Source organism: Eumetopias jubatus, unplaced genomic scaffold (genome assembly GCF_037043125.1).
Source record: "Eumetopias jubatus isolate StellerSeaLion01/CBP00866 unplaced genomic scaffold, mEumJub1_p1.0 scaffold_4, whole genome shotgun sequence".
In the NCBI taxonomy this organism is placed as follows: domain Eukaryota; kingdom Metazoa; phylum Chordata; class Mammalia; order Carnivora; family Otariidae; genus Eumetopias; species Eumetopias jubatus.
In genome coordinates, this window is record NW_028274810.1 from 54365598 (window position 1) to 54380578 (window position 14981).

Consider the following 14981-nt stretch of genomic DNA (forward strand, 5'->3'; position numbering starts at 1 on the left):
CACACTATAAAGTAATCCATGGGTCAAAAAAGAAGTTAGAAAATATTTTAAAAATTGAACTATAAGAAAACCATGATCTCAATCTTTGTGGGATGACAAAAGCAGCGCTTAGAGGACAGTTCATAGTGTCAAGTGCCTCTATTTGAAAAACAGAAAGGTGTAAAAAAAAAAAAAAAAAAAGGGCTAAAATTCCAATTTAAGAAGAGGAAGACCAAAATTAACCTAACACACAAGGAAAGAAATAATGAAGAGCTTAAATCTGTGAAACAGAAAGTGGAAAAAATTAATGAGGCCAAGTTTTAAAAACTTGGTCATCACCAATTTACTTTGCCATTTGTTCTCTCATTCTCTGTCAGTCTCATTTATCCTTTTAACAGATTTTTCCAAAGAACCAGCATTTGGTTTTACTGATTTTTCTTTACGTTCTTCTTTTAGCCTACAGGTATTAAAAAGATAACAAAATATTCTAAACACTTTTATGCCAACAAATTTGACAACTTAGATGAAAAAGACAAATTTCTTGAAAAAAAATCCACTTACTAAAATTGATACAACACAAGAAAATCTGAGGAGAAAAAAAAAACTACACCTCCCACCCCTCAACTCCACCCACAAAACCCAAAGACCTACAGCTATTAAAGAAACTGATGATCAAAAACCTGCCCACAAAGAGTGCTCCAAGTCCAGATGGCATCCCGGGTATATTCTACCAAACATCAAAGGAAGGATACCACCAATGTTATATACTCTTTTTGAAAGAAAAGGACAAGGAAATGTTTCCAAACTAGATTTATAAAGCAAATACCCTAAAACCACAAAGTGGTAAGTAATAAGGTCGGCGGGAGTAGAACAAGGTGAAGGGAAATCAGGAGTTTGGCAGGCAGGGTGGGTTGCATTTTAAAATATGGTGGTCACCTCTTTCAGCAAGTGACTTCTGAGGAAAGACCTGGAGCAGGTGAAGGCCCTAGGGGACGTATGTCTGAACAGCACCAGTGCAAAGCCCTAAAAGGCAGGAATATGCCAAGAAACAGCAAGGAGGCAAGTGTGCGGTCCTGCAGGGCCAAGCCAGGTAAGTTTATCAACACAACAGAAAGGATCAACTTCTTCATACTGACGTTAATCAAATACAATGAGGACCCAGAATTTAGCAAAGTGGGCATCACTGGTGACCTTGAAGAGAGCAGTTTTGTGGGACTGTGGGGCTGGAGAAAGTTTAAGAATGGGAGAACTGGATCTAGGGAATATAGACACCTTGTGATGGTTTGTGCTTCAAAGGGAAAGAAAAAATGGGGCAGTACACAGAGGAGGAAGCAGGGTCAAGGGTTTGTTTATGCTTAAGACAGGAGAATAGCATGTTTACATGCTGAAGAATAGGATCCTGAAGAGAGAAAAACGGATTAAGAAAGGAGTACTTGGCCCAAGGTCAGGCACATTGGCCCAAGGTCAGGTACACTGAACACATACATGTTGCTCTTACTATGCCTGTTCCAAAAGAATTCTGAAGTCTTCTAAAATAAGCCACTGCCATCAATAATTTATGAAACAGTGCATGATGGAAATAGGTTTGCTATTTCATTAAACAAATGATTAACCTAAATAATTATTAGAGCATTTGTGAAAAAGTTAGACCAAACTCTTGAAACATGTCCAAGGTGCCTCTGGTTTCTTTAGTGATCCAATTAAGTGCTCCAAGAGGCTGTTTCTCCTTTTGTTTCTTCTTCATTGCTTTGTGTTTTATGGACGATGTTTTGCTCTCTTTGGGGCACTTGATCAAAAATTTATTTTTCTTGATTAGAGTTCAATTTCATATAATGGCTTTATGTGCTCGTACAACTTCATTTCTCAAAGTTTTTAAAAAACGTAGTCTATGGGAAATGCTCCACATAAGAATGTGTGCATAGGATTTTTAGTTTCCTGAGGCTGTTGCCATAGATTTTTGGCAGTGAAACTACAGATACTGAACTAATTAAAGATTTAAAACACATTGTTAGGCATCTAGAATCACACTCTGAAGGTTAATTTAAAAGAAATAATTAGAAAAAGCAAAGCAAAGTCTATACCATAGAGAGTTTTGTGGTAAGAGTCAAGAATCACAAAATGTTTTTTATTAGTTTTAATTACTTTGCTCCCCTAACCAGAAGATATTAACAGCACATTAGATTTACTGCCAACTTATATAGTATGCACAAGTCAGATCCAAATCTCAATAAGATTTGATTAGTAAGGTGGGGGGGTGAGAAACCATGAGGCTCTAGTTTTCATTACCCCCAGTGGAGGAACGACGGATCGAAAACTCAAGTTTCCTGATCCGGATTCCAGATCCTGCAAAATATACCAAAACCTGAAGTGGTCCGTTAAAGGCTGTGGGCTAAAATGGAGTATACAGGTCAATAATCTACTTTGAATAACTAGCCTGTTTTGACTTATCAAGCAAATCTTATAAGCAGTTATGATTGTTCTTATAATACCGACGACATGATAATTATCTCCACCTACTGGATGCAAAAGAGGCATAAGATCTATTTGTTCAGGGTTCTTCCAGAGGGCAAACTGGAGAGATTACAGGAAGGCTAAAAGTACATTCTGGGTCAACTTTTTCACAAACAGGGAGGGGAAACACAGAACTACGTGATAACTCATTTGAATTACTCAGATACCAAAAAAAAAAAAAAAAAAAAGCTTAGCAGAAGCTGTTTTGAATTGAAAATACAAATTTTAAAAATGAACTCTTAAAATAAAATATACATATATACACATATATAAAATTTGTGTCAAACTTATTTTGAAAACTAGCCAAGGTAACAGTCATGAGGCTACAGGTAACTTATTTTATCTCTTGGAGCTTCAGTTTGCTTATCTGTAATAAGGGTATCTTTCCTTCAAGGTTATTTGGAGAACAAAAATTCAATGTGATAAGCACCAGTGTTCTATTTGTGCTCAATCAATTGCTATAATTTTAAAAAATTATTAAAGGTTTCCAAACTTGTGCACAGCTTGAAAAATAAAGCAATGACATCAGTCTGGGAAAACAAAACAAGTTTCACATTTGAAAACAGCTGAAGGAAGAACTTGTATCTGTTACTTCAAGGAAAGCAACAAAGCTGATATCCCTGGGTCAGTTTCTTTAAAATGTTATCAAGTGGCCTTTGGTCTCTCAGAAAGTTTCCTCCAACAGGCTTTGTGTAGAAATCTTCCCTCCCATAAAAACCCTTTTAAATTTCATGACCTTAAAAGCACTTCTCAGTTTGCTGGAATAAAAATAAGACAGGAATTATTAAGAGAAGACTCGATACAGCAAACCACATCATACTCACTGTAATTTGAGGTCATTAGTTTTTAAAAATATCTAAAGCTAAGAAAAAGAGTACATACCTAAGTGCTTACATCCTCTAAATTTAACCTGCAGAAACCAATAAAACATTTTAAGGTCTATACACAGGAAATGCTGAACTTCAAAATCAAACCACAGTAATTTATTATAAATAAATAACTATCCCATAAATAACTTCACTCTAATGACACTTGCAAAGCTTTTTGTCTCTTGTATAGCACTTCTTTAGTTCAGATCAAGTCAAACTGTTTTCCATGAATAAAATAAAGGCAGCATCTCAGAGAGTTTCAATTATTGTGTGTTTTACTATAGTTATCTTTTTATTCTGTGGAAGCACTCTGCTACACTCTGGTTTTTAGCTTGGTTCTGTTTTTTACCTAAGTTTCCAACCTCGCTTCAAATTACCAGTTGACGGTCACACAGTGTAATGAGGTTGGTGGATTAGTGAAATTAAAACCCAGAATCCTCTTTACCACCCTTCTTTTCAAGCACAGATCAATTATTTATGACCAAGTTCACCAACACTATGTTTTACTTTAGGAAGCAGTCCATTTGAAGGTAGCTATAAATAAAGTAAATAGAATCTGGCCTCGGAACTTTTTGACCCCACACACCATTGAAAGGAGATGGAAGGAAAGAAGCAAACGAAGAATACAAGAGGAAAGAAAAATTAAAGAACAAAAGAGGCCAATATCCACTGAGCTGCTTCTATGCCTGAATCTTCCAAATAAAAGATTTCATTTGTTCTCAATTATCTTGACATTACTTCATTTAATTCTATCTCATAAAGGAGATATTGTATTCACCTTGTTTAAAACCGAGAAACACCAGATCAAAAAGGCTAAGGGGGTCATGGAATAAGTGAGAAAACCAGAATTTGACCTGGGTTGGTCTGATTCCAAAGCCTGGGCACTTCCAGTATCAGATGAAATAATTTCTAATATTTTTAAATTTGGGTCAGTTCAGGAATCTTCACAACGAAGAGGAATCAAATCATACTTCCAACGTATAACACAAATAGCAAAAAAAAAAATCCCCAGTACCATTATTTCAATGGCCTACAAGAACTTCAAGTCTGAGGTTGTCACCGTTATGCTTAAGACATAGATGAAATCCTACACCGAACTGCACGAAACCTCACGTGGAGATGGCCTGCAAAGAGTAGTGAAGCCATTTCCAAAAGCAAGACAAAGAGAAGGTCAAGTTGTAAATAACCTCTTACCTGCTGTACTTCACTTTCTCCATTTGAGATTTTCTCAGTGTAAACAAAGGAGTTGAATATCCGCTGGAAGAAAAAGAAAAATGAACAAACATTAGATTTTCTAAGGAAGACAGCCATTTTCTAATGAGCGTGCGTGTGTGTGCGTGCGTGAATAATTTGTTTACAACACAAATAGAATCAAGCAGAAAAAATTTAATTAAAATACTGTTATTTTACACAGAGAAATCCACATATCAGCCAAAGTCAATCACACTTATATAAGCAAATGCCCAGGCACTCCTGTAGTGAAATAAACCAGATGTTTCACCATATTTTTCATTTTCAAAAATACATTTAATTATAGATTTCCGGAGCCCATGCCATTTTATCCAAGTGGTATAATCTGACAAAGTTGTGTTTCTCATTTAAATTCTGCACTCCCTGAATGCTGTAATTGTTTACAGACACTAAAATCTAATGCAATAAAGATATTTTAAAAGGGATTCTTTCCATATTCTCTCATGTCCCTGGTCCCACCAGTACCTACCCAATATTATCTATCACCTTCATTACCCAAGCACTCCCTTGGGAAGGTAACATAATAGGGCTTGCCAAATATGTGCGGCCTTAAGATCCAGTTCTTACATGTCAGGAAATGGGACAGCCATGCCAAGACATTAGTCCAAACTGTGACACACAAGCACACACATTCTTCCACTGCTCTCCGCCTAGCTAGTACCCACCCCCTCTGTACGTTGCCTGCATTTAAAACATCCCTGCAGACTTACGACTTTACCAAACCCTACCCATTACTGATCACAAGAGATTCATATATAACAAACTAAGGAAATTAGAATCCAAGATACTTATCTGTTAGAGACACAAAAAAAGAGCAGGGGCCCTATCATTTATCCTAAAACTTTAAAGATACCACTGGAACTCTCCCGATGAGCAAGGAGTCAGACCTGGAGATGTCAGCCAAAACTTCCCTTTTCCCTTTCTATCCTACTGCCAAGGGCTTGTCAGCATCTGGGACAGCTTCCAGAACAGTCTAACACACCTGCATGGTTGTGGTGAGGAAGGCAAGGACCAAGTTTACCAAGTACTGTGCAAATGGGGAAAGATAAGGTGCTGGGGGTGGGGGGAGGATTGTGACAGAATGGGATGGAATTACAGTCTGGAAAATTCTAATTATGAATTATCATAATTTTACAATACACCACTCATTCATCCAACAGATGTTAATTTTCCCTTTCCTTCCTAAAACAGACTCTGTTGAGGGGCGCCTGGGTGGTGCAGTTGGTTAACGGGCCAACTCTTGGTTTTGGCTCCGGTCGCCATCTCCAGCCCTTGCGTCCGGCTCTGTGCTCAGCACAGAGTCTGCTTAAGTTTCTTTCTCCTTCTCCCTTTGCCCCCCCCCCAAATAAATAAATCTTGAAAAAAAAATGACTGTGATAGGAAAGGTACATATTTTTAATAATAGGGCTAATAGGGGCGCCTGGGTGGCTCAGTCGTTAAGCGTCTGCCTTCGGCTTGGGTCATGGTCCCAGCGTCCAGGGATTGAGCCCCGCATCGGGCTCCCTGCTCAGCAGGAAGCCTGCTTCTCCCTCTCCCACTCCCCCTGCTTGTGTTCCCTCTCTCCCTGTGTCTCTCTCTGCCAAATAAAATCTTTAAAAAAAAATAATAGTGCTAATAATAATGATATTGGCTACTGTGTAATGAATGCTTACTATGGGCAGACATTATTCTTAGCGTGTATTTTTTTATTTAAAAATGTCTCCTAAAGCATCTTCGTGACAGGCACTACTATGTCCATTATACAGAGGAGAAAACAAGCAGGTCTGTCGAGTATCTAATGCCATGCACATATTGTACCTTTGTGTGCATATCCTATTCCATCTTTATAAGGGAATTGCTGCAGCTCCAAAGATGAAAAACTCCTACCTTGGGAAGTTAATGATCTTACCCAGAGTCACTTGGCAAGGCTGGAATTGGAACCCAGGCAGACTTCAGATCTGGTGCTCCTAACTCTATTGTCTCACGAGAATTTGCCACATGCCTGCCTGACATATTTAAAAACAAAACAAAAAACCCACTTCTGTTAGGAACTAATACCCAAACATAATGCAGATCAACAGTCCCTTACGTGTCTTTCCAAAATTCAAAAGGCTCTAAAAATCAAAAGTTTCACATAACACATTTGTTAGCAAAATAGGACATGATCTGAATTTATTAGGCTATAAATCCTAACTCCAACTGATGTGTACTTATAGCCTTTATTAAACCATTTAATGTGTATGTTCATTAGTTCTGATGCAGATATATTAATTAATGCATCTGATTATTTGGTTCTGTTCGAGATCTCACTGGCAATGTTTTTTCATTACGGGGCATCAGGATTCTGAATCCTAAGACAGATCCCATTTTGAAAAAGGGATTAGGAACCTGTAGACCTCCATTCCTACAATTTTAAGTTCTCAGTTTTCTGGTGAACACCTTAGTTTAATAGATTATAACATTTTTGGAATCTGGGTCACTGCCATCTACTTCCCAGACCATATTCCATATTTTTATACTATTTGATATTCAAAACCTGCTCAGGGAGGCGCCTGGGTGGCTCAGTCAGTTAAGCGACTGCCTTCGGCTCAGGTCATGATCCTGGGTCCTGGGATCGAGCCCCATGTTGGGCTCCCTGCTCAGTGGGGAGTCTGCTTCTCCCTCTCCCTCTGCTCCTGCTCTCTCTGGCTCATGTGCACTCTCTCTTAATAAATAAAATCTTTTTTAAAAAATGGAATTGGGAATTAAAAAAAAAAAAAAACCTGCTCAGTACCAACGAGAACACTGACTGAAAATTAACATAATTCATGTAGTATCTCCAGATCTTGATAAGTGTGGTCAATTTCTCATTTCTGACAATCATCTTCCAGTTGATATGTCATCTGGCCTGTCCTGGAAGGTGCCTGATGGAACAATGCACGAAATAGCCCTGGGAAGCACACCAGATCCACCTTGCTCAAGTCAACACCTACCAAGGGCCAAACTTAAGAATGTCTTTTTTTTTTTTTTTTTGGTTAAAATAAAAGTGAATTCTTCACTAGTAATAAGGAATAGATGTTGGGAGGTGTTCACAAGGCTGTGTTTCAGTCCCTGTTTTACTCATTTATTACTTTAACAATTATGAATAAACATTGCTAATACTTTCATGCAGATCTTTTTATGGCCTATAAGCATTTTTATATTCTCTGTACTTAATGAATGTAGGTGGATAAAAGAAAATTTAAAAAAATTTTGTATATGAACAGTAGTGACTCTGTAGGCTACCTACTTTCTACAGCCCTCTAACTACCCCACAAAGTGAAATCACCTGCAAGGGTAATAGTTTGGGGCTCTCACCAAACAGTTTTTGTCCCTCTCCTTCCCCATGCAGGGGAAGGCTGTTAGGGGCCGGGAGAATCTAGACAAGTAACTCAGGACTCAATAGGTCAGCCAGTCCTGTCTGGTGCAAGGTTAAAAGTTCAGGCTTGTGTGCGCACACATCTCAAGGTACAGAGGGAGTTCCCCTACGCTCTAGGTCAATGGACAGTAACCGTCTAGCTTAGAATGCAGGGTCTGCTAAGCCCAGCTTTCAAAGGCTTGGGCTTATTAGTACTTTTATAATTTACAATTTCACATAAATGATCACATTTGATCCCCATAGCAACCCTATGGGGCAGGCAGGGCAAAGATCTGAAACCAATTTCACAGACTGAAAGCGACAGTTCAAGCATTAGAAAATGTACCATAGGTAAAAAAAAAAAAAAAAAAAAAAAAAAAAGAAAAAAAAATTCAAGTGCTGAGCTCTGAACCCAGGTCTTAAGTTAAAAACAAGCATTGAATTTAGCAAAGCTATTAAATGTGTTCACATCACCTTTTTGTTCAGGATAATCTAGGAATCCCAACACCTACATATAGATAAAAAGGCCTACTGGGGATTTTTTTCTACTATTTTAAGCAAAATATAATGTGCTGGCATAATAATATATGTATCCAGTGTCAATATATATATCACCAACGTCTGGAGTGATTCAGAGTCCCAGACAAAGGTCTTATTTTTTATTACTTTCTCCTGCTATGTGAAGCTGTGAAGGGAATAGAATACAGGGTTCTGGGGGTGGGAGGGAGGTGTTTTTAATTTGAGAGCCAGGCATTCCAAATGGTATACCTAGCTGACATTTTGGTGACCTCAGTGTAAAGAGTTTCTTGGTTGTTAGAGGGACTTGAACAATGAAAATGAAAAAGTTGTCCTAAAACAGGAAAATAGTGAACAATCCCAAAAGGTCAGATTGCCCGGTCCTCTTGGATGATGTGCTCACAGTGACAGGGTCAGGGTATGCTGTGCGGGACAGGCATTCTGCACTCTCTTTCCAAGTTGTCACTTTCTGTGATCCCAATTCCCTGGAGAACAAAAGGAATTCCAGAAATTTGAACTCTCAAAATTTGAGCACAACCTGGAGGGAATCTGAAGGAACTCCCATGGTATATGAATCCCTGGAAGTAAAGGCAAAGATACTGCCCACCCCCCACCCATTACTCTTTCTCATTCTCAAATACTATAAGTAAAAATATGTTTTATGGTAAAGTGAAAAGAGCATTAAAGTGGGTGGAGTTTTAAGAAGTTATTTTAAGTAAAAACATTTCACTGAATTCTTTATCAACTGAATTTACTTCCACAACCAAAAGAAAACAAGATATCTTATTTTTATGCTCATGAGAATGGGGTACTCTGGACAAAAATGACCTTTCTCTCATTAATACACACACATTGGAAAACTAGCAGTATCTTCTAAACTTAATTATATGCAAATCCTATGACCCAGCATTTCCCATCTTTGGTATACACTGAGCAGAAATGTGTTCATATATTTATCAAAAGAGGAGCCTAAGAATGTTCACTGCAGCACTGATACTCCTAAGAGCCCCAACCTGGAAAATATCCAAATGCCTATCAGCAATAGAACAAATTGTGGTGTAGTCACACAATGAAAGGTTCAGCGATGGGAATGAACACACAATTGCAACATGCATCAACATGATGATACAAACAACATTGAGTGAAAGCAGACAAACAAAGAATGCAAATGTATAATTCTATTTACAGCAAATTCAAAACCGGGCAAAACTAATCTATCCTGTCAGAAGTCAGGATAGTGGTTACCTTTTGTGAGAGAATGAACAGAACAAGGCATGAGGCAGCTTCTAGGATGGTACAACATTCCATTGCTTGATCTGGGTGCCACTTACGAGGATGTCTTCACTTCTACGAGAATTCATCAGACACCTCTGTGTACTTTTCTGTATGTATATTATACTTCAAGTTTACTTTTAAACATACATTCTTGGCAGTCTCTTAAAATACACCCTAGTAAAATGTTTCCTCTCTTTTCAAAATTATTTATGCATTAAAAAGGAAAAGAATCTATTAACTGGATTATTATAAATACTCAAAAAGTTACACCTAATCTGTAATCCAGATGAAATTGGGACTATACCAACTGGAGAGTCACCTAGCAATTCACAGATAAGGTCTCCTGAGCCTTCCCTGAGGCTACATATTAATTGTGCCCTCATATTCTAAGTATGCAACATTACTCAGTTCTTGAGCTTCCCATCCAGTGGTACAATACTAACCTGACTTATCAGCAAGGAAAAAAAAAAAAAGGTGTCGGTATCTGAGTTTCATCCAGCTTGGATCCCCTCTCCTCTTTGCGCATTCTGTTATTTTCCTAAACACTGCCTTCCTCCTCCTACTCCAAAGAGGAGGTTCAACTCATGAAGTTAGAAATTAAAGAATCATGTTAACAACTGAATGTAATGCCTCCCCCCACCTCTACTGCAAGAGAGGGAAAAAGGACATCCTGCTGTGTGTGTGCGTGTACACATGCGCACATGTGGTGCATAGCCTACTTCCCCCCACCTCTTAAGGGCTGCACCCTAATCCTTCTCTGTCCCCACTTGACCCACTCCTCCGCCTACCTGCCATCTCCTTCCCTCCCAAATGTATTTAATTGAGACTACTTAACAGATGGCAAGAGAATCCCGCTTTGCTGGAACATGAATAATTACATGAGTGTTTAATAAGATGGTCACAGTCCAGACAGTGGGTTCCACTTCACGCCTCCAACAGCACTGCCAAATCTTAGATATTGAAATGAATGGTACAGCACAACAGCACAGTGAAGAAATAAATACCTCTACAAGCCTAGTGACTTTCTGTTGGTCCCCCTCCCTGATCTTTGCTAAGAAAATGCAGGACTGAATTCTTATTCAAAGGCTTATTCTCTTGATGTTTACAGGTCTCTGTTGCAAGCCAATGTGGCTGACAGTTCACTAATAGCTTCATTCAGCTCTGGATCTCTTCCTAGGATTCTAGGAATTGTGGCCAAAGGGGAGGAAAATAGAGACCACCACTGTTATCTCACGAAGTTGACCAACATTAGCCAGGAAAAGAGAAAGTGCAGTTGTTACAACAAACTCCAACAATCTCTGGGCAGGGAAATTAATGGCAACTTAAGTGTTTCAGAAAAGAAAACACATGCATGACTTTATTTTCCCCTAAGCATACCCTCATGCATAATCCCACTAGGTTTTTAAGGTATCCCTCCTGCCCAGATTAGACCTTGTCTGATTTTTACCAGACTATTTAGCCTCACAATGTTAAACATATGTTAAGGTGCAGAAAAATGACCTTCTCTGCGGAGGCTCATCATTCTGCATTCTAAGGTCAGGAATCTCTTGCTACAAATCTTGGTCATTTTCTCAACTCTCTCAATTTGTTCATTCTGGAGACAGGTGGCTCAAGAAAACAGTTTACCAAGAATACTGAAAAGGCTTCCACCAAAAAGCAAAATAAAAAATAACCTAATGGGGTGCCCGGGTGGCTCAGTTGGTTAAGCGTCTACCTTCGGCTCAGGTCGTGATCCCAGGGTCCTGGGATCTAGCCCCGCATCGGGCTCCCTGCTCCGCGGGAAGCCTGCTTCTCCTTCTCCCACTCCCCAGCCGCTTGTGATCCCTCTCTCACTGTCTCTGTCAATTAAATAAATAATCTAAAATTAAAATAAAAATAAACTAAATGCCCAGCAACAAAGTGCTGATTAAATTACTCTTCATCCAATGCACTATATTGTACAGTTAATACTAGTAATTTACAATGATTTTTGTTGTTAATATTTTTAAAGCAGCATTTAAATATACAAGTATTGTTCTAATTACATGTGTGTGTGTTGGGGACGGAGGGTACATTACACGTAATAATGTTACCATGTATATTATCAGGGGCCCAGAATATTCAGGTGCTTTACAACATATTTAAAATTCACAACAACCCTTCATAGTAGTTACTATATACTCATTTACAGACAAGGAAACTGAGCTTCTGAGAGACTAAACTTGCCCAAAGTTGAACATTAGTAAGTGGCCAAGTCTAGATGTAAAATTTGCCTTACCCTAAAGTTTATGTATCATCCTCTAGGTAAACACCATCTAAATAGAGAAAACTTATACAAAATCTAGAAAGTGCCCAAAATAGCAACAAGGCTTCCCTGCGAAGAGTGAATCTAGAATATATTTTCTTTCCACCCCATCCCACTCCCATCTCAAAATGGAGCATGTACTTCCTTTATAATGGAGAAGGACACTTTTCAGAGTCGCCACACTTAGGAAAACAGGCATACATTCAGTTGCAACTCAACTCTACAAAAGACAAGATCACCACTTTGAGAGCTTTCAGAGGGAAAAATAAATGCAAGGGCTTACACTTGAGCCTCACTATAAAAATCAGATCTTGAATACCATATGGACTTGGAAAAACAGGGCTGTTGCCATTTCATGGCAAAGGGCAAGGCTTAGGAACTGAAAATCATGGCAGAGGAAAGGCCTAGATTGGGAATTTCAAACAAATCAGTACACAGTAGAGGACCTTGTGGCAAATGGTGCCCCAGGCACACATATCCTGACCCAACAGACTCATTTGAAGGTTGTATATATAAAAAAATGATAATAGCTGTTGTTTATAAAGTGCTTATTATCTGTCTGGCACTAGGTACTTCACATATATTAACTCACTTAACCTCAAACACGAAGAGGACTTTATATAGACTGCACTAAAAACATTATGAATGTATTTCACACACTAAGACAGTTACTCAATCTTGTTACTCTATTATTACTCTATTATTGTTAGAGTATTAAGATTATTTTCTGAATGATACTAATTCTATGACAACTAGAGGTATGGGGAGAGCAAAAATACCTGTGTAAAACTGAAGTTCTAGCTCATTCTGAACAGTTTCCCACTAATGGTAATCTTTCCCTTCTCTCAACTTCTGAAGCAAAGACTCTAGATGATTTAAAAAATAGTTCATTGTAGAAAATTTGAAAATACGTAAAGGAAGAAGAGGGGGAAAAATCTATTGTCTGACTACTCAGTAAAAACCAACTACTATTTACATTTTCCTTTATTCTCTTCCACCCTTTTTGGTTTCTAGGTTCTTTGTTGTAAATTTTTGATAATTGGTCCATGCCACAATTTCTTAGCACAGTGTATTGTACCTAGTGAGCATAAATAAGCATTTGCATATCCATTAATCTGGGCATTAAATCATTCAAGTCAGTATTTTGGTTGGTCACTCAACCAGCTAACAAAAAAAGGAGGAAGGTATCCTTTCTTTTGAAGATAATAAATTGAGCGAAGGGGGAACATTTTTTAACAAAGCTTTCCCCCCACATCCCTGTTTTTTCCTTCCCTGTCTTCCTTGCGCTGTGTACACACACACACACACACACACACACACTGGCCTGCATACTTCAAGTTTTCAAAAGAACTCAAATTATGAATTCCTTAGTCTGATGCCATTTGACTTAACACCCTTCAAACCAACATGAGCTCTGAGTAAGAAAGCATGTGGGAGAGTCACAAGTCAGTGACAAGTGTCACCTTTACAAAGAGCTGCCTGTTTTGGTCCACTCTATCCCTCAAAAGAAATTACAGGGAAAAAGGAACAGCCTGTAGTCTGATTTAGCAGGGAAAATCTAAAGCAATAATCTCAGCAAGCAAAATTCCTTGCCTTGATCACTTGATTTCCTGTTGCAGCATTCAAAACCAGAAGAGCGGGTGAGTAAATATGAACCCAGAGAACAAAGACAGGCAAAACAAGCCAGAAACACTTCCCCCTAAATGCAATAAAACTTCTGAAGGGTTACTGGATTTTTGTTGTTGTTGTTGTTGTTGCTTTGGCTTTCAAAGAGAGTAAGAGGAAAAAAGTCAAGTAAATCAGTTCCACATGTTGGAAGGATTCAGCCTTTAGCCAATGTAACTTGATTATAAGTAATATTCATGACAATGCACATGGCAACCTCTCAGAAATGGAAAGTTGAGTGGCCCAAACACTTTGCAGATGGCGCCAAATTTCCACTCCCCTACTTCCACTCTCTTAACTCCTAATTCCTTCACTCACCGCCTCCTAGATCTCCATTAAGGCTTTTTTGTTTCACCTTGAAAGAAAAAAAGCAGGAGTTATTTAATGGCTGTGCATTTATTCTTGGGAGTGGGCAGCACTTTAAGGGTATAAGCTCTCAATATTCAAGTGTTCTGTGTGTGCACAAACCTAGTCAAATGCTCAGGTCTTTAGGAATCCATCCATTAAAGACAAAGGGAACTAGAAACCCTGCAATGTTTAACCTTCCAGACCTAAGCAACGATGTTTAATTAATAACTCAGGCAATCAATCATGTCCTTTCTGAAGGAGTCAGAAACCATGTAAAATATGGCCCCATATTCTCGAGGAGATCACAGTCTAGTTGGAAGGAGAAATTAAAAATAAAAAAAAGAGTAGTCAACAATGCAACACAGACTTGGTTTGAACTTAGTATGTTTGGCACAGGCCCAAGGTGCTGGGGTGCGGGTGGGTGGGTGAGGGAGGGACAAACTCCAAAGAGATGGGATTTGACCTTGAGCGAGAACATTTCAGTGTTCACAGGCAGGGTCTAGCCCTAAGTACTAAATACTTAGGGCCAGGCACTGTTCTACATGCTAGAGATATAAGAAGGAGCGTAACAGACAAAATCGCTGCCCACATGGACCCTACATTCTAGGTCCTTTGGCTTCAAGAAAACCCTTCTGAAGGGCTCATTACGCACTGGCCCCCTATACTTGGAAAAGGGGTGTTCAAAGATAAGACACTGCTTCTTTCCTGGAAAAGCTCATATTCTAAAGAGGGCTTCTGAAATCAGTCATTGTGATACAAAGACAGTTTCATAATGGAAACTTCTGCAAATGAAGCTGAACTGAATGGAATAGGAATGATGGAGCTAGACTGTGGAGGTTTTTCAAGCCAGCAAGAGAAGTTGGATTTTATGCATATGGTAGGCACTTAGTAAATATTTTTTGAATGAGTAAATGAACAAATGTATATT

The 14981-nt window shown here is 38.7% G+C and overlaps 1 protein-coding gene across 1 annotated transcript in view; it reads right to left on the reverse strand.

Annotated features, from left to right (window-relative positions):
• The window catches only part of CACHD1 (cache domain containing 1), a 205830-nt gene that overhangs the window by 118206 nt on the left and 72643 nt on the right, over positions 1-14981 (reverse strand). Inside the window, exon 2 of the mRNA XM_028102467.1 lies at positions 4554-4616. Coding sequence (XP_027958268.1) covers positions 4554-4616 — 63 coding nt within the window. The remainder of the gene's footprint in view (positions 1-4553; positions 4617-14981) is intronic.